The sequence below is a fragment of the Penicillium vulpinum genome (assembly GCF_028829585.1).
Source record: "Penicillium vulpinum strain IBT 29486 chromosome Unknown utg000004l_segment0_segment0, whole genome shotgun sequence".
Taxonomy (NCBI): domain Eukaryota; kingdom Fungi; phylum Ascomycota; class Eurotiomycetes; order Eurotiales; family Aspergillaceae; genus Penicillium; species Penicillium vulpinum.
This window is the reverse complement of record NW_026643244.1, coordinates 6,864,656-6,884,927: the sequence shown is the minus strand read 5'-3', so window position 1 is coordinate 6,884,927 and position 20,272 is coordinate 6,864,656. Positions and strand designations below refer to the sequence as shown.

The following is a 20,272-nucleotide window of genomic DNA, read 5'->3' as shown; positions in this document are numbered from 1 at the left end:
CTCGAGGATTATCGTTTGTGTCTGTGGAGAGAGAGCAAAACTGCCCATAAGGAAACTAAGGGGGCTCGGTCGTAAAAGGAAAGCCAAAGGGTTATCATGAGCCGTGCAGAATCCAGTCGTGGGATCATCAAAAGGTCAACGGTTGCGTAACCACCGTTGAACATCCGAGGCGCCGAGAAATGAGATGCAAAATTTGAAATGCATTATGGGGAGGGGAGGCAATATCAGGACATCTAGTAGGTTTCATAGTCCTCAGCCCACTCAGTGTCACTGCCAGCAACGCGCAGGACCTGCCCGGGATGCGGACCATCTGGGCTGACACTGCGAATACCCTTGGACTTCTTGCCAGTGAGATCCGATCCATCCTCGGGTGCAAATCGCTTTCCTCCGTGTGCAGCACGGAGTTTGGAATAGTAAATATCACTGGGATCAGCTTCTGAGCCAGAGCAATCCTCGAAAGTCTCCCAATTTTCAGATCCAGAGGTTGTGGTGTTGACTGTAGAGGAGTTGGAGACCTGACGGGCAGCTGGGGGCGGAGCTGTGTGCTGCAGATATGGATTGGGTCGAGGGAAGGCTTGATTAGAGGAGTTCAGAGACAGCGACGATTGTGATGAGTGAGATGAATGGGAGAATCCGGTGGATCTTTGAGAGTTCGAGAATCCTGAAGTGCTCATGAAAGATCGCTGCCGATCATCATAGACGTCTTCCGGGCTAACAGGTCGCACATAGGCACTGGACATAGCGCTGTTGCAGCGAGGAGGCTCCATAAGGTGACTAAAGCGGTCGTCCTTTGACTCGACCGTTAGCGCACGCATTCTTGGGGGAGGACCGCGCGGGGGTGGCATCTTTCCAAGTGTGCTGGATGAGTAGTGACCAGGCTGGATACGACGCTCGGGGGAGTTGTTTCCATGCGGCATGTTTCCTAGCGGGACACGAGCGGGAAGCTTCGAAGGTGAAGTTGCACCCGCTCTAGAGGTGGCCCCAGCTCTAGAGGCACCATAACCAATGGTGTTGTGTTTGATTGGGCTAGTGGGGGTCTTGGTGGCTGTGCGGGGGGGAGGCGGACCTCTCATGGAGCTTCCGGGGCGAGTAGGCGGCTGTTGCCTCAGTGTGCTTGCTTTTATAGTTGATGGCGGTGCAGATGGTGTCTTTGAGCGTGGTGGAAGTGTTGACCTGACAGGTGTCAACGAATCAAGATATCGTTCTCCATGCACCAAGAATGGTCGGCCGAATTCGTCTTCCCAATGTTCCAACTCTTTCCGCAGGTCAGCTTCAAGCTTCGGTAGTTCTTTGGCAATTCTCTTGCGCAGCTTCTCCTCTCTCAAGAGCTTTCCAGGGTCACGCTTCTCTCCCTTGTTCGTACCGCGGCCCATAAGGCGGGACGCATCTTGGCTCGACGTTGCAAGTGCCTCGCGGTCTGTCAGAAGACTACGGTGTCTTTCAATCATTTCGAGAGTAGGAGCACGCTGCTCCTTAATGTGTTCCAGTCGTGTGATTTCCGCTTCATGAGCCTCGAGCAAGGCATCACTGCACACATCGGAGAACGCGGGTGTGAAGTCGAGCATTTCCTCTTCGGAGAAGAGTAGACTATCCCAAAGTTCCTGCAATCGGCAGCGAGCATCCTCCACAAACAGGTGGAGATTCTGTCTCTTAAGTTCGTTGAGGCGTGTCAATTCCTCCTCGAGGTCGTTAATTATGCGCAAACCGCAGCCACGGTTCGCGGCAAGGAATGCCTTGCGATCAGCCTCCTCAACACCAAAGCGATCCCAAAGAGAGATCACAGTAGTTCTAAGATCGTTGATCTTGCGCTCACGGGCCTTTTTTTCTTCCACCAATTTATTGCGCTTGGCCATAAGGTTGGCGACATCATCTTCATGTAGCCCCAGTTGTTCGGGGGAATCGCGATAACACTTCACAATATTGGAATCTGTTTGCGCCTGTGGTGTTCCGAGCTCGGCCCAGAGCTTGATCATTTCTTCGCAGGCAGATTGAACCTGAGCAATGCGGCGGTGGTACTCTTCGTATACGTGGGTGAATTCGGCATCCAATGCCGTCACATACATAGGCGAAAGGTCGAAGCTTGGGGGGATAGAGGCTCCTGGTGCAGTGGGAGGAAGCTCGAGTTTAACAAATGATGGCTCGAGGTGTGAGGAGTAAGATTCAAGCGCGTCGACAAGTTCTACTGAATGTTAGTAAAAGAGCATCAGCGACACGTCACGCAGATGACACTCACTCTTAACCTGCTCAAAGCGCTCACGATGCAACTTGCTCATCGCACCGTTCTTCTCGCGCAAGAATGCAATGCACCTGTTAAGTGGGTAAGTGACACGGAGGTCGTCGCTGTTAAGCTCGTATTGGCCATTGGCCCGTTCATCGCTCAGGGACGATTCCATTTGTTGAATAGCTGTAATCAGACGCTGTGCTTCCTGCATCATATCCTCTCTCTCCCTAAAAAAGAGAGATTAGCAAGCCTCCAATATGTCGGTTTATAGGTGCGACTCACTCATCAACAACCTTGAGATGATTGTTCAAGGTCTCCGATAGGGCGCTGAAGAGCTATAACACTCAGTCAGCCACGCGACAATGCCATTGTTACACTGAGGTCAATCTTACCTCCGCCTCGCGGGACTCGCGCTCGCGCGCAGGAACTCCAATCTCGTCGTAAATTCCATGGAGCTGAGCGACGATGTTGTTGACCTGAGTGGTCAAGTAGCCGGTGTCTACCGCCATTGTAATGAATGTTCCCTAAAAAGGGTGACAAAAGTCGAGATTGTTAACAAAGAATGGGACGTATCCAATCCAACGACACAGTGCCGAGCGAAGCTGCGACAGGATGACCAATGTCGGGATCAAAACAAGAGAGCCTGGCACACAGGGTTCTCAGCACACAAGGTGCGACGGAAATAAACGAAAGTAGAGGTTTGCGAAAAGCGCTTAGGGCAGCGACATAGGAGAGCGAGCCCACTGTTGTTTATGAGGGGGAGGTACTGAAATCGCAGATGATAACATCAAGTTTCCAAGGTCGCAAGTGGGTGTTTGGGCGCGATCGTCGTCCTGGGCAACGGCTGACTCATCAAGCCCCACCGCCCAATACTGCCAATCATGATCAACCCCACGCCTATTCTACTTCATACATTGACCTGTGATAATACTTATTCTCCGGTCCTTGCAGAACTCCCATTATCACTGAGCCCTTGCTTTCAGTTCTTTGACCCCTGCAATACCTTGTCTCTCCTTCAACTCTCTATCCCTCTCGATCCCCATCCAAAATGCAGGCCGCCCAGCAGGCCTGGGGTGAGTACCTCCATACCCATGACAACCAGCTTGTAATTGACCAATGTCCGCACAGAGCTCGAGAACGCGATAAGCGTCTTCGATCCCCAACGAGACGCCCTCTACGAATACAATGCCGAAACGGAAAAAGCCCTCAACGACGAGCGACCATGGGCCACAGATCCATACTATTTCAAGCACGTTCGAATCTCCGCCACAGCACTATTGAAGATGGTGATGCATGCCCGCTCGGGTGGCTCACTAGAGATTATGGGTCTGATGCAAGGCTACATCCTACCGAATACCTTCGTGGTAACAGATGCATTCCGGCTGCCAGTCGAAGGCACCGAGACCCGAGTGAATGCACAGGACGAGGCAAACGAGTACATGGTATCATATCTGCAATCGTGTCGAGATGCGGGGCGGATGGAGAATGCTGTCGGATGGTATCACAGCCACCCTGGTTATGGATGCTGGCTGTCTGGGATTGATGTGGCCACGCAGCAAACGCAGCAAATGACCGGACCCTTTGTCGCTGTCGTCATCGATCCAGACCGTACCATCTCCGCTGGCCGTGTTGAGATCGGTGCTTTCCGCACATTCCCATCGAACTTTACCCCGCAAAAGGAGGCCCACGAGGACGACGAGTATCAGACTATCCCGCTCGGGAAGGCGGAGGACTTCGGTGCACATGCCAATCAATACTACTCTCTTGATGTCAGTCATTTCAAGAGTACTCTTGACACGGAAATATTGTCCCTTCTATGGAATAAGTACTGGGTCGCGACTCTCAGCCAAAGCCCGCTATTCACCTCTCGGGATTTCGGTAACAAGCAGATCATGGATCTAAGCCAAAAGGTGCGCAAAGCCGCGCGTGGAATGGAGGTTACTGGTCCTCGTGTGGGTGGTGTTAACACCAAGGATCAACAACTCGATAAGGTTGTCCGCGGCGGACAACGCATTGTTGCCGAGGAAGTGAAGGGTCTCCTGGCGTCCGAAACTAAGATGAAGCTCTTCCACGGCATCGGAAATGAGACCCCTTCACCAGAGTGATTCAGCTCAGATGATGAGGGATGGATCCTCAATCCCATAGATGTTGACATGACCGCCACGCTTTTTTCTTTAGCTTGAACTGTTGTATTTGGCGTTCAGCGGGTTGATATTCCTCTATTTCTTCGCCTCGCCATATTCGCTGGCGTTTTTCCAGTTGTCGGGCCTTGCCATATGCAGCAGTCTCTCGATTTATCAAGATCATAGAATATCTAAAATTGCAGTTCCTGCGAATGAACGAATTTACGACATCATGTCTCACCGTTTGTAAGCGTCCCAGACAAGGGCAATAAACTATAAATACTCGGCCCTCTTAGGATGATACAGCAACTCCGCCAGCCTAAACAATATAACATCAAGAGAATCAACCTCTATTAGCCCGGAATATGCAATATTCCGAGCAAGAATCCAATAAATAGTGGAACACTGTGTATAATGAAGTGGAAAGCACCAAGCCAACTCCACCGGATAACATCCATCAGACAGGAACAAAAGTATCGAGTCATTCGTGACGTTCATTATTCAGAAGACGGCGTAGAGGACATAAGCTTGAAAAGGAAAGGAAAAAAAAGGCAGATCGCCCCAACCTGGCGACAACACAAGGGGATATGTCGAAAAAGAAATGAACAAAAAATAGAAGTAAAACCAAAGGCCAAAAAAATGTACACCAAGAAAATGGCCAAAATATGTCACAGTCAGTACAAAGAAGAGGTGAGTTCAAGGTGGCCACAGAGGCAGGTAACCTCATCTGGGAGATAAGAGATAGAGGAAGGGGGAAAGGGGGGGATAGACAAAGAAACCCCAATAGCTCGAACAAATCGAACAGCTCTATTGACGGGAAAAGTGATATATCAATAACCAACCGATTACGGAGCATTCCGCAGTCGCTGATGCAGTGATAAATGTGCCGAGGGGTAACTGCAGCGAGAATATGTGTCCAAAGGTGTGGGTCTTGGGAAAGACACTGACATGCGATAGATCGATCTGCAAGCATCCATCCTTGCTGAGAGGTGAGAAGGTGAGATATTGTGGAGACTATGATAGCCTAGACACGGTCACGGGGCCCGCATATGTCCCAAAAGGGAGTCGGTTTGGCCCGTGTTGATGGTAAAACAGTGGCGTTGAAGCAGTGGTGGATTTGCCGGACCTGGTGGCGCCGCGGGATGTAACTTGGACAGGGATCTTGGCAGGTTACAGGAAACCGGACTCAGATAGTAATCTACGAATTTCAGAATCAAAAACGGTTAGTCTCAACAGCCGAACAGTTTTGAGAGAGAAAAAAAGCAGAGTTGTCTGGACCCGAAAAAAAAGGGAATAGGAGGTCAAATTTGGGTATCGCCGAGCAAATGCCAAACGCCATTTTTTATAAAAAGACAAAATTATCGCAAAATAGCGACGGTGGATGCAAACAACAAGGAGCTCTTGTCTCTGCTTGTGGCTTCAGCATACCTTGCAATCTTTTCATCCTCGCGCTCCCTAGGCTCAATTTCCAGACTTCGTTCGTACATGTCGTGTACGTCACCAGCACCTTGGAGGTTACTGAGAATGTAATCTTGAAGTTCGCCGACAGGTTGCAAGAGATAAGGCACATTCTGGTATTGTTGGATATCCCGAATGACTTCTGCAGTCTTAGCCCGCTTATTGAAGTTGATCAATTCTGAAGGTGTTAGAGATGGAATACCGTCTTCGATGAAGGTCAAATCCGTAAGATAGACACCTAGGACGTGTTAGCCACAAATCAAAGGGGGCGAAGGTACTCCAAGACAATCTACTTGAAATGGTCGTGATGCATACCGAAGAATGGAATACAGGGCGGGTTAGCGAGATGCAGTGTTTCTCGGTATTCGCCAAAGTTCTTTGTACTAGCCATAAGCCGACGCATTTGTTCCAAAATTGCGGACGTGCGTCCGCTAACCTGGCCCCACGTCCTACCTAGACGATGAATGGGTGCAGTTCCAAGAGCCGAGATGATGGATGTCAGGGTAGAGTAATTGTTCAGGTTGCGACATTTCTGTATAATCGAGTCAGTAAGGCCGAAAATTTGTCAAGCAGGCATAAAAGACACATACATCAGCCACGTTCACAAAGTGTTTGATGACTACTACACGCTTCTTGACGTCGCCTTGAGTAAGAATCATTTCCGCGACCCAGTTGGTAAGCTGGTTTGAATGAAGAATCAATGCCTTAACATGCGGAGATGGTTCCGGCTCATCAGGGCCGACCTTCTTCTGCCATGTCTTGTTCAAACACTCAGTGGGCCGAATTTTGGAGTAGAGGCGCGACTCAATGATGGTCAACTGCCGAGCAAACTCTGTTGGGTCAATGTCAAGGAACTTCAGCTTCTTCATATTCTTAGGAATGATTGGTGTTGGTGCGGCAGTGCTCTGAGTCGGAACAAGACGCTTGACAGTTGTATCTTGCCCTCGAAGTCTTTGTTCAATTACAGCCAATAATGTGGGGGTTCCTGGGGTTTTCGTGGTAGCGATGGAGTCGCTGGTAAAGTTATGAACACGTCGCAGAAGATCCATGTGCTTTTCATCGTTAGGCTCCATCCAGAAGTGATCGAACCAACTCTTAAGAATGTTGACTACACGGAATCTAATCGGCTTCTGTTTCCGATCGATCCACATTTGCATGTCATCTTGGTTCAGGCCAAATGGAGGCTGGATGTTAAACCGTTGCACGAGCATTTCAAATAGTTCGGTAGCAGTAGTGAAAGAGCGATAGGTGAGGAGGAAGGTGTTGTTGAAAGATGCATCAAGCTTATCGTGGCGGGTGAGGTGTTCAACCAATCCCGCGAGTGTTCCACATTTGAGGATTGGCAAGTCTCCCTTATTATCGTAGAACACTTCGCCTTCATGGGCCATTTTCAAGAACCAGGGAGTCTCTTCGGGCTCACGGACTGGCTCCCGGATTGGCTCTCGGGTGATAGCTGTTGGGGGCGCCTGGCCAAAGAACCGTTGTGCCTTGTCCATATTTCTTCGTACTTTATTGGTGCCTTCCTTTTCAGGGGCGTAGGAGGACGGAATTCCGATTGACTCTGTGGCAATCTTGGCCTTAGAATCGCCTCGATTATGTATGTTCTTGTACGACTCATCTTCCGCTTCTTGACGGCTATCACGTCGTAGAGACAATGCCGATTCGGTAGGGATTTGCTCGAGGAGCAGTGACAGTGAGAAGCCAATCTGGGAGACATAGTTCTCCAACTGCCTAGCGATGCCTCGCACGGCATTCACACGATCATCGAGTGAATTACCGCGAAGCTCAGCCCACTCATCAGCTAGAGGGGCAGAGACTGCTTGGCAGCTCAGAACGAAATCTCCGATAGCATCGTAGACTCTTTGCTTTTGCAAACTGAAGTCTACTAGCTGAGGGTTCTGGAAGCTCGTCCCCAACGGGGCCAAGTTCATCGACTCAACAGAGGAGATCCATGGGCGGAACTGTTCAATGACCTTAATTGCAGCAGCGGAGATTGCGTCCGCAATATCTTGATGTTCCTTCGCTGTAACGATATTCCGGTTTATAACCAACAGTTCTTCTAGTCGACGAATACTACCAACAAAAGATCTCCTGAGAATGTCGATTGAATCCAAAAATGCGGTGTCAAGTGAGACCGATGGCTCCACTCGCGAGTTCCCTCCATCTGGGACAAGGAATGATGTCGGACCCGAAGCATTCAAAGAGACACCGTTGTTCTGCCAGCTACCACCCGAAGAGCTACCGCTAACAAAGCCAGGCACAATGCGATGGATTGTATCGCCGCGCTGTTGTTGAGCCACTTCCACGTAGCCATATACGCCCTGCATAACTCCGTCGGCCTCTTGCAAACATTTATTCGCCGAATCGGCACCAGGCCAATCAGCGGCGGCAATGTGTGATGAAAGAACCAGTTTGGAAAACTTGGACATCATATCCCGGAAGTAAGGATATAGGGCTTTGTTTGTAGAAATGATAGATGGGTTGCCAGAGTGGTTATCCGTCGTGTCAGATCCAGCAGCTAGCAGCATGCGAAGATGGTCGGATATGTCCTCGGCCTTTCTTACATATTCTGCACGCTCACCGTTGAAGAGCGTCTGGCGATAGGCTTCCACGGCGTACCGCATATTATCAACAAGCAAAGGCCAGGTGATTGGCGGTGCGAAGCCATCGTCGACAAAATGTTGAGGAGGGTTAGAGGAAATAGAAGGTCTGGAAAAGCTTTCGTTCACGGATGTGCTAGTACTGTTTCCACCCAAGCTGTATGTTTTTTGCGCACTCTTGTTCGGCGGTTGCGGCGTTTTGAACTCTTTAGATCCCGGCGCGTACAGGGAGTCCATGGACGTGGCAGGGGATACTCCATCGAGCACAGATGGGCGTCGGCGAGAAATGGAGTCATGCGAACCTAACATCAATGACTCTCCTTCTGCCTCTGATGCAGATCCATCGTACTCGTCTTCATCTCGCTCAAAGCCTCGCGCCATCAGCTCCGGGGGTGGCCGTGTCTGGTCGGGGACAAAGAAGTTATTTCTATCTCGCGGGCCGGGTTCAGTTGCTGCGGTTGGGTTCTCGAAAGGGAGCTCCATGGTAGAATATCCGGTGAGGGTATTAAAGTAGAACAGACGGCCATCAGGTGTCGCCTGGGGGATCCAGAATGCGGCCTCTTCCTGCTCCTTGGGCGCTTGGATACCCTCGGTAGAGTGAATCGGATATGAGTCTCGAGAGTTACCCTCGGAGTTCACTTCATCGTCATCGTGTCCATCGCCATATTCATCTTCGAGTCCGGAGTCCGCGCTGAGGTCGGTTTCGTGGTGGGCGTGTGCGAAGTGGTCGCTGACATCGTCCGCTTCCGTAATTGGGGTACAATAGTTACTTGGGAACCAACCTCTAACATCATCGATCACTCCATCCCACCATCCTGTTTCTAGCTGGTTGAGGACCTGGATAATATCGCCACGGCGGAAGCTCAGACTAGTGTGATCGTCGGCGTCATAATCGTACATAGCCCGTACGAAGAGGGCCGGGGGTTCAGGGCTGACGGGATATCCAGAGGCCATTTTGACCGGAGAATGGTTGATATGATTGTAATTTCGTGATAGACTGTTTCCCCGACCGCGATAGCGAGATACGGCTGTGGGGGTGGTCACTTGTTCGTCAGTGTACTCGAATGCGGTCGCAACGGTCCCAGACTTGGCCAGTGCAGTGGTGTTGACGGCTAAATCTGCCGCGCGAATCTCAAACATCGAGGGTCACAGGGGCCACACTTTAGAGAGCTTCTGGAGGGGTTGAGAGGGGGGTAGTTTGAGCTCAATATCCGCTCATGGCTGGTATTCGACGTTGAGGGTGGGGAGTCACTTTTTTTCCCCCCGGTTCAACAAAAAAAAAGACCCTGTTGTGTAGTAAAAGAAAGAGAATCCAACACTGCCTATGCCATCGAAATATGTTATAACAGAAAGTAACTCTGGAGAAATGGAAGTGGGATTGAATTAGGGGGAGTTGCACCAGGTGGAGGCGGGACGGGCGCATGCAATACCGGTATTGATACCAGATGGATCCCACAAGATCCCACAAGAGGGCTTTTTTAGAGTGGGAATCTAAAGTAAAAAAAAATACATACAATACCATACCAGTGAAATCTTTCAAGTTCTATTTTGCAATCATGTAATCCAACATTTGAATCCATTGGACAAGCCAAACACCAATGAAGCTGATGCTTTCAAATGTTACTTGAATATCCACCTATGTGCAGGCTTACAGGTACCATTTGGCATTATATGTGACTCCAACTTGCATTTGACATTCAAAGGTATCTGGGAACTAAGCTGTGTGTTAACACTTGAGCATTACAAAGGTAGAGAGACATCTGGAGACAAGACATCTGGAGACATCTAGAGCTCCAGACCACACTATTGTTACTTGATTTTGTGTCTATTTTTTTTTCTGACAGTATGATGTTCCCCACTGTTTGTGTGTGTCCATGGGTGTGTGATGAAATATCCATACCAGCTAGGCATGCCCAGCCCTGGAGGTGCCTAGGCATGCTTACATGCTTACAGTCACATCTCCTCGCTACCTACTACCTACTCTGTACATAGGCAGGGAATAGTCAGCCTCTTAAGGTACATTATATATGTAGTTTTAACGTATACCCTCGAGATAGGTGACAAATGTTAAAACATTATTAGAATATACTCCGTATTCCGTACAAGACTGGTCCATGGCCCACAAATAGCAATTTTCGACCGCGGTCATTGGTGGTTTGGCACATGGAAGATATGCATCGTATCAATTTACAATTGTGAAGAATGACATAGGATCTCGGTGCTGCAAGTTCCCTAATTTGACATATTATATGTACTCCCGTATCTCAACTCCATCTTTGTTGTACAAACTATCCTCATTCTTCAATCATTGTTCAAGGGTATCCTAGGTTGAACCAGTAAGGGGCTTGAAAGTTCACACAATCTAAATTATTAGTTGATATATATGTACTCTGTACGGGGAGCCGACAATGCACAAGTCCGTCCTACAACATAGTGTCTCAGTAAGAATGGGCAGTAAAGGAATGTGCTCGGACGATATTCAACGAGACCAAGTGGAGTGTGACAAAGGATACTTCTTTTGTTCCCCCAAGGAAGTTACTAATGTATCGAGTAATATATATGTTGTAACATCCATGGAACTCTTTCAAATGACCATAGGAAAAGGTGCCTCTAGGGCTATTCTCTAACCAATTAGCGCCAAAGTAGTTCTAGAAGGCGGTTTTTAATATATTTAATATTGAGACATTCTAAAGTGGGTTTTCTTAGTTCCCACTTTCCAGACTCGTGCTGACGCTCGTCCCCGGTATAATACAACATAATAATAGTTATATGTTGTACAACCGATGTACACGTAACATCTGAAAAAAACAAAGTCCGTGGGTAGATACAGAAGCATTGTTAATCTTTCGGTGATATCGCTGCATGGTATGCAGCCTTCCGAATCGCAGTTTCAAGACATCGCGTTAAACGTACAAATCATAGATTTGTGTACGATGTTTCTCAACTTGATGGAATGTTGTACTTTGTACATCGTAAATTGTACATATGATATGTAAGTCAGAATCCTTTGGCCCCTCAAATGGGGGCTACTAGCCAGCACATGGTATGATCCATTTAAACTCGACAGCCAATCCAAGTACACTATCGCGGCCCGCACATTCATTCTGACTTGAACCATGGTACACCTTGTGAATATCTAATTTGTGGTTTTGCATGAAATACTAAGCATCTAGAGCCCTTTTCGAAATGATACGACCCTGATAGGTTACGTTGTATGCAAGACCGTTGGTTATCAGCACCTAGAACCATGCACAATGGACCCGGGGGCTTGGGAACTTACCCACTCAGTAACGGACCCTTTCTCCTCGTGGAGATGACTATCGTTGAGAGAGGTGTGTGCTCATGGGGGACGCGCAATGACTCTGCGGAGAACGTTCGGAGTCTCAAGCATAATAATAATGAATGGTTAATGCCTTATTCGGTATGTTCAAAGTCAATCAGGGCAAGTCAATGCATTGCGATCGAGCAATATTGTGATATTATTACAACATGTTATAGAAGTCCGCCCAGTTCTGTCAAGCAAAAAAAGTTATCTGCGTATTTTCTGCTTTCTACCACCTGATTCTACATCTAAGATGGCATTGGAGTGTTCTTATACATGATGTTCCTTACACTACATATGCTTAGCCAAATGAATCGAGTGTAGTTATAGAGGCCTATATCGTGAGGACAGAGGTCGCATAAGCGGCCAAAGAATCTTCCATGTGTAATGTGGCTTGTGAAACTTGTATCTCTGAACAAGCCATGGAGGTCACGACACACGTACAAATTACATTGTAACGAGTTCTCCATTCAGGGTATCAACCTACATCTAAAGATAGTCTTTTGTGCCGACGTAAGCACATGTATACTCCTCGGCACTCATTGCTACGAAGTATCCAGGAGATGTAAACGACTCGGAACGCCCATTCAGGAATCCTTCCTGAATGGATCTATATGATTTACTTGAAATGAGGGCCTTGACTTGGAATCAACCTCCATGTTACTATCACTTTTATCACTCGTCGAGGGTACGGTACAATTTAGATATCATGAGATCACGAGTCGAAATATATATATTGACAAGATTGATAGGAAAAAATATGGATGAGCACTCGCGTTCATAGATATATGTTCACATCTTTCTAATTAATAACATCCCAATATACATAATAACTTGAAATATACTGAACAGATAAGAGACTCCGAGCAACCAATTGAAAAAATTATACATAGGGAATGTCGTATACTCTTGCCAGAAAAGCGTCATTATCCCTCCCCGATTGGGAGGAAGTGTTTACCCCACAACAAACTATATCTCAAGTATGCAAATGAAGGTTACCATCATCTCAATGCTATTATTGAATTCCGAGTAGCTATCTGCAGAGTACGGAGTATGTATGGAGTATATGTTGCAAACTAAAGCAGGCGGGACCGAGACCGACACCAAGAAAGTCAATACGAACGGAGACACAGTTGTCCTAATTTATCTTGGAAATGTATATACGGAGTACGGAGTACAGAGCATGGAGTACTTCCCAAGTGCAAACCACCTACCAAAACCAAGCGGCCTTCAAATTGAAAAGTCGCCACCATACATACCCCTCATTCCTTGTTCCTTGCAGCCGGACATTATGCGAGTCGCAGGAACCCAGGTAGAGGACATCATCACCAGTCACAAGCCGCACAACAGGAAAGATTCCACCTGCCGAGACCCAATCCTACCGCTCGGTGCAGTACATCTAATAACGACTCGATGCCCCCTTGTTTATCCAGAATCTCGGGTCTCCCATGATCTTGCTCCCCCCTTTTCCTTTCCTTCGCTCTTCTTTTTTTTCCACCTCGATTTCAATGCGACACAAGACACACCTAGCTCCCCACCTAATTTCAATTCCCGCCTCACTCTATATTGTATGGAGTAATGCGCCCCTAATCCACCCGACTATGGAAGTCTATTAGTCGGCGAGTTTCTTTGTTCTCGACAACGGACGCGTCGGATGTTAAACCTTAGTGGGTTTCGAGCAATCAAGTCGCGACACTCAAATGAAGAAGGTTCTCCGTTCTCCGTAACTCTCCTTAGTTCAGTGTCCACCTTTTTCGAGAAAATTCTACGGGAGCACCTCCGCGCGGGGGGAGGAAGGGACCATCTCCGCTGGACAAGTAATATTATAAGCCCTGTAAAGAATATTGAATATTATTGCCAATGTGATGAATCCATGCTCGCATGCGTGGTGTATCCCCTGCATCGGAAGAATTGTCCAATCAACGCGACCAATTCGCCATTGCGACAGGGGTCAGGGAAGCACTTGCGTTATATGCACGGCACATTATATGCACGTACAGACAAAGAAATAACAGGTAGCACTGACTGGTTGGAGTTCAATCTGTCTCGCATGCAAAGTGATGTAGAAACAAGAATAGTGACTTGTCCGTCTGATATCAGGACGCGACGCGAACCAAGATTTAAGCGGGAGTGAACCATGGACCGGGATGTCTTCCCCGGACGTACCGTTCCAAGATTCCGTCACGATCCAGGGGCTGGGTGATCGCATCTGCGATTGATCATGTTTCCTTGGTTCGAAACAAGGCCCTGGATAAACAAGCCTGTCATGCAGTCATGGATCATTGACATACTGACATGTTTTCCGTCCCCTGTGCAATAATGTACATGCACATCGTAAATTGTCACTTGGGGGTAAACAGTACTCAGTACGGAGTACTCAGGCCAGGGCTCTGAATTCCATATTTCAAGTTTCATTCAATATCCACATGCTATATGCTACACGAAAAAGCTTCGGTCTACCCGTGTCTCTGGATACGGTCACAGGACGCGGGCGCCCGAAGTCCAGACTCGTGTTCCTCGGGACGGCCGGTGTGAACGCAGAATTCGGAAATGGGCTTCCTGGACTAACTAGGCAGGCGCATTATTGTGTAATACTGAAACCCACTGATGGCCCGTCCTCTAGTACAACATAAGAAGTTTTACGACCAGCACGAGGTGGGTGGAGAGCGACTTGACTCCATCTCAAGTGGTCTTTGTCACGGTTTGCCAACCTTGGGACGTTGGGGGGTCCTCTTTGACGACCCATTATTTAGCGAAAGTGTATAGGTTATAGCGCGCACAATGGGGACCTCAGTTCCAAACCAAAATTCAATTTGAATTTACGCGATCAATGATGCTCACACCGTCAAGTCGGTTGAAGTCGAGACCAGTGGGGACACGCTTATTTAGTAGATTCCTTCTACCCATCTTGCAGAAGCGGTGAAAAGGAAATATATTGACACGAAAACAGGCTTCACCGACATCTTTGGCCTTGAGACGGCTGACTTGGGCTCACTTTTACAGAATAGGACCGAGTTGGGAGATTCCAGACCGTCCTGGCGTCCACGGCGGAGACACCGAACCTTGGCTATGGAGTTGTCGGGACGATGGGATCCAGCCAAGCCCGTCTGTCGGTGCCCACTAGCTCAGGGGCGCCGGGGAAGAGGTTCCTGAAATTCTTGTAACGGTAGCGGGCTTGCTGATGTGGATCAGAGCTCGAAGGGAAAATGGTCGAAGAAGTCTGATTCGTAACTGGTCCGATTGGATCCTCGTAGATCCATAATTGGGCGGGTTTTCGATGGATATGGTTCTTTTGTTCAGCGTGCTTTTGACCGCTTGGAGGGGCATGGAATGAAAGACATATCCTGGATTTGTGGCCCAAGGGATTGGGAATGGTGGATCGCCTAGTGTATTACTTTTCAAGGCAAGGAATCAATAAAGACATTTGCTAGGCGGTCAAGTCACCGCTTGATGCGATATGACCGTGATGGGCTTGGTCCTTTTCTTTTCTTTTTCTGTTTTTTTGTGTTCCTGGGTTAAGAACGTTAGACTGGCTCGGTCCGCTGCATCGGGAAGTGGACCGAACAAAAGCTCGAAAGATGTCAACTGGTTAACCTTGCATCAAGAATCATGGACTCTACAAAGTACAAAGGGATCCCTTCCTGAAAAGTGTACTCCATAAGCCACCCGGCTTCACCGCTGGAGTTTTAAGCTAGTTGATAAGTCTAGATCCACCAGATCAGGTGAACTTTCGCCTAGGCTTCGATGATCAACCGGAAGTCCGGGACAGTATTTAGGGACTTGGCTTCCGCGAATCAAGGGGGGGCTCAGGGACATGGAGGCTAAGTTGATATGGAAGTGGGATTTCCGTTGGTAATTTCAATGCCATTTGATTTGTCCCGACGTGAAAGACGATCTTGTGCCGTGTTCCACGCGAAGCGCGTTTCCCAAGTAACCGCGTCGGTGCTCCGCGTCCGGGATCTTCGGACTCCAATGATGTAAGTGTTGGATTTGCCCCACTGATAGGACCCGGGATTTCGCGATATCCAATTTACGGCTCCGCAGTGATAGGTAACGGTGTATGGAGTACATACACGCTTCGTTTAGCTGATGGCTTTTGCGGTGTATACTGCAACTTCACATTGTGGAGCCTGGGAGGGAAAATTGCAATGGAGACTAACTTCATGGGAATTCGGTTCTACTATAGTATTTGTAGCGCAGGTAGCCTGTTCTTCTTTTCTGTGTTGGCAATGCATGAACTAAAAGCGAGCACGGAGTACTCCGTAGTAAATCAGAAGATACTATCGTATCCAATACTCCGATTTGCATTCTGCTTTGCATGTAGATCTTTCCTCCATGCAGTCCGGCAGGTGATGCCTCGAGGAGAATACAGGGTACATTGATCCTATGCATAATGCAGTCGTACATGGCATGATAGAACACCTACAACATAATCTCGAGCGTGGCACAGTCAAACAGATGAACAGCCACAAGGCGGGGGGAACTATCATAGGCCTAGAGGGCTAAAAGTGAGACCGAATCTGGACCAGTCAATTGGTGAGGCGACAAAAGTACCGTGGGATGATCTGTCAGGATACGGGGCGGATGGGCACCCAAGCATACAGAGTCTTTGATTTGATGCCAACTTGGATCGATCTAGTTTCCTAGATTGATTGATGCAACTATTCCATTAGCGTTGGAATACGCTTGGTACCTAGCATAGCAAAAAAAAGACCCCATTCTCAACGGCATTTTGGCTCACATTCAAGGCGAAACAAATGCAACTCTATAAGTGTAGATAGGTACCCCTGTCTCATTCTCAAATATGTTCGGAGTTGTGTGACCCATAGTTACCTTCAAATGTTATTATATTATAAGTGTATTCCGTAAGAGAAGTAGATATAGGTGATATATGTTTAACCTATGATGTATATATATAAATTGTAAGTAATGTAGATCTTGGGAGGGGTTGAGGGGTACGGATGTGAACCATGGTTGAGATCTATCGACTTTAAAAGGTTTGATAGGAAAGACACACAGTGTTCTTTTTCGTTATAGATGAGACTGATATAATAATATCCCTGTAGGGGGTAAATCTGAAATTAGAGAATAAGGGGCAATTATCACCGTAAGCCTCTCGAAGTGTGCCACGATCGGAATCACCGCCTCACATGCCACATAATTGAACAAGTACAAAGTAGATAAACAAAGGGCTTTTCCCCCTCCTGATAAAAAGCCTTGAGCGAGGGGCACTCAATAAAATAATCCACCGAAGTACTTTGGACATTATATATTGTAAATCACCCTCGCCGAATTTCCTAAATTAAACAAATGATCGACCATGTAGTGTTTAATTATCTAATAAAGATCCAAGGGGAAAACTAAAAACCATGTGGGCTTACGATCGGGACAAATCTATAGGGCTTTAGAACATTTGAATAATTACGTGTCGATTTCGTATGGTAAAGTACATCGTAAAGAAAGGGAAAGGGGGGGCACATTAAACAGTAAGAAAGTGAGTGGTTAAAGGAAGGAATAGTGCGTGGCCGGTGAAGGGGCTGGGTAATACTTCCTTTTTAGTTTGTCTCTCTAAAAATGATTTTGGCTGTGATCAGTCCCGCTTTCGCCCCTCTGTTGGTCTTTGCTTCAACGCGTAAGTAAGCGATCAGTCTTAGGCACACGTCCTTTTTCCCCCTCCCTTCCTCATCCCCCTCCACCCCCCCCCCTCCACCCCCCCCCCAAAAACCAAAAACCCGATTTCGAAATTCCCAAATTCCTTCTTATTCTCCTCATCCTCCTTCCCCTCTCCTCTTCCCCTCTCCCCTTCCCACATCTAATCGCGGTTGATTATCCCGCCCTTCTTTTTTTTAAACAGCGTTTGCTTCTTTAATATTTCCAACTTGTGGCTGGACACCACTTTCTCTCAATACCCTTTACTTCCATTTCCCCCGCTCAAGGAATGATCAGACATCCCAACGAACTCCTGTCGTCGACACGCCTACAGAACCGGTGCGAGCTTACCCAGGGGACAATACCACCGTCAATTTAGTCGTTCTTCTCTCTAAGAGACACCCACACACATGGCTCCTTCCGCACCTGGGACGGCCAACTCACCGGCTAAGAAAACATCGGTGCCGGAGAAGAAATACAAATGTCAATTTTGCAATCGCGCGTTTAGCAGAAGTGAACATCGCAGTCGCCATGAGCGCTCACGTAAGTTTGGAAAATTCTGTGTCGCGTCTTGTACCCATCTGACAGGTTCGAAAATACAGACACGAAAGAAAGACCCTTCAAATGTTTAAAATGCCGCAGTACGTTCGTTCGTCGCGATCTTCTTCTGCGACATGACCGAACTGTTCACGCTAAGGATGGCGGAATCCCCCTGGTCGCAGAGGGGCGTAGACGTGGTGGAGGGGTTCAGAAAAACTCATCTGCGCCAGCTAGGCCGTCGGTCACCATTGACCCGACGACTCTGGAGCAGACTGAGGCAAGCAGCGATGGTATGCCCGACCTTGAAACTGCAGCCATGTTGATGACAGATTTCCAACATAAGGCTGCAGCAGCGGCGACCGGCCAGGTCTCCGAGCGTTCCGAATCCCTTTCGCCAGGACACGGCTCCTTCGAGCCCTACCTCTCGGGCAACGCCACTCTGCCTCAGATGCCTTGGGATACACTTATCTCCCCCGCGGAACCAGGATCGATGCCCACCCTAGTCGATCGCCATGGCCCTGTTGGCGACATTCTCATGTCTAACTCACTGCCTATGTCTGGGCATTCTACTCCCAATGCCCTGTCACCCTACCCCTCGATGACTGGCCCCGTTAGCCCGGTTAATTATCGCCGCTCGCCCGGCCCCAGTCAAGCGCTGACCCTTCCCAGGGCACCCCAACTCGCTAACGAGATGGAACGCAACTATGTAGTCGACCGGGTTCAGGGATCAGATAGCCTTGGTGCGCTTCCCGATACTTTCCAGCTTCCTTCCACAGTTGCGCTGAACCGGTATTTGTCCACCTACTTCAATCTGTATCATCCTCACTTGCCATTCCTCCACCAGGAATCATTCAACCCTTGCCAAGTGCCGGCACCACTGTTGCTTGCAGTATTGTCGATTGGTGCTCTCTACACTTTCGAGCGCGAGCACGCCTTCATGCTCCATGTCGGCTCCAAGGTCCTAGTCAACCAATTCTTGCAACATAAGGACAACTTCGATTCCCGCAAGTGCCCCTTGTCATTGATGCAGGCTACTTTGTTGAACATGGTATTTGAGAGCTGGAGCGGTGACCCAAAGGGCCTTGAATGGACTTGCTCGATCAAGAGTTTACTGGCCAACATGGTCGCTGGCAACCGATACCAGCTCAAGTTACGAACCCAGGCTCGCCAGAATGTCCAGCCATCGCGCGAGGAGTGGATTGAGGACGAAACTTGCCGTCGTACATACTTCGCCGTGTACATCTTCTTCGGCATGTTGACGCTCACATTCAACCACACTCCTGCCATGAGCTTCGATGAGTTTGACGACTTGGAGCTCCCGTCGTCAGAGTCCCTTTGGAACTTGGACGCCACGGATGACGAAAGTTGGCGCCGTGCCACGGTCTCGAGCGCATTGACCGTGCGTGAGGCCCACGACTTCCTTTTCCAGGGTGAGAAGACCCGCTACAGTGCATTCGCCACCCGTGTCCTCATCAATGCCCTGTTCCTGCAAGTTTGGAGCCATAAGCGCAGCTTTGAGGCTCTCCAAGATGTGGTTACCGAATACAAGCTGCGCCTGGCTCTCGAGACCTGGGAGAGCTCCCTTGAGGTTTGCGAACCGGAAACCATCGTGGTCCCGCTTAGCACACCTCAGAAGGGTCACCCCTTGATCTTCAACTCGATGGCGGTCTACCGCAATACCCGCGCCCGCCTGGAAGTTGACCTGAAATCCATCCAGGAGGCGATGCGGTACCACTCCTCATACGAGGTGGCGGCTGCCATGACCGTCGCTCGTGAGAAGGTCAAGCGCTCGCAAGAGATGAATAAGGTTATCCAACAATGTTTCGAATGCATTGAGATTGCCGCTATTCAGGGCATCAATTGGGTTGCAAAAACCTCCGCTACCAACTGGAGTGTTGAGAACCCTCTCTGCGGTCTGGATCTGATGGTCATCTTGAGCCTCTGGCTCTACCGCCTGGAACATGACGATGAGCCGGCAACCGAGGCCGAAATGGCCCTCTACAACAAGGTCCGCAATCTGTTTGATGACGATGCCATCGACGCATTTGGCAAACTCAGTTCCACCGTCGCCCGTGTATGGGGTAACATCCTAGACGGCGTGGTTGTTTGGGGGTAAGCTTTTATTCTTTATCCACTTTGATGAACAAATTCACTAACTGTTTATAGAATCACCAAGTTGATGGGCGAATCATTCAAGCTCCACTCCCAGGCCCTTGTCGGCTACGAAGATTCTCTCCGTGTTGGCAAGGATCAGCCGATTCATGCGGTGCCAACCAAGTCGCTTGCTAGCGTCGGCACTGCATACTAGATTCTCCTTTGATCAATCTCCTCGAGTTGATCTGCTTTGGCTTATTTCTTG

General features: G+C 48.6%; 4 protein-coding genes across 4 annotated transcripts; 2 read left to right on the top strand and 2 right to left on the bottom strand.

The window, feature by feature from the left end:
- Positions 1-233: 233 nt before the first annotated feature.
- Positions 234-2,730, bottom strand: N7479_011123 (putative microtubule associated protein (Ase1); the record flags this gene model as incomplete). Its single annotated transcript, XM_057258814.1, has 4 exons — positions 234-2,179; positions 2,234-2,448; positions 2,504-2,556; positions 2,614-2,730. 4 exons carry the CDS (start codon positions 2,728-2,730, stop codon positions 234-236), a joined length of 2,331 nt encoding a protein of 776 aa, XP_057106272.1.
- A 539-nt stretch (positions 2,731-3,269) lies between these two features.
- Positions 3,270-4,326, top strand: N7479_011122 (Mov34/MPN/PAD-1 family protein; the record flags this gene model as incomplete). Its single annotated transcript, XM_057258813.1, has 2 exons — positions 3,270-3,294; positions 3,350-4,326. 2 exons carry the CDS (start codon positions 3,270-3,272, stop codon positions 4,324-4,326), a joined length of 1,002 nt encoding a protein of 333 aa, XP_057106271.1.
- A 1,376-nt stretch (positions 4,327-5,702) lies between these two features.
- Positions 5,703-9,542, bottom strand: N7479_011121 (putative cell division control protein Cdc25; the record flags this gene model as incomplete). Its single annotated transcript, XM_057258812.1, has 3 exons — positions 5,703-6,040; positions 6,118-6,334; positions 6,393-9,542. The coding sequence occupies 3 exons, from the start codon at positions 9,540-9,542 to the stop codon at positions 5,703-5,705; spliced, it is 3,705 nt and encodes a 1,234-aa protein (XP_057106270.1).
- Positions 9,543-17,783: 8,241 nt separating this feature from the next.
- N7479_011120 (C2H2-type zinc finger protein) lies at positions 17,784-20,221 on the top strand (the record flags this gene model as incomplete). The annotated part of the gene is made up of 3 exons (XM_057258811.1): positions 17,784-17,916; positions 17,976-20,025; positions 20,080-20,221. The coding sequence occupies 3 exons, from the start codon at positions 17,784-17,786 to the stop codon at positions 20,219-20,221; spliced, it is 2,325 nt and encodes a 774-aa protein (XP_057106269.1).
- Positions 20,222-20,272: the final 51 nt, after the last annotated feature.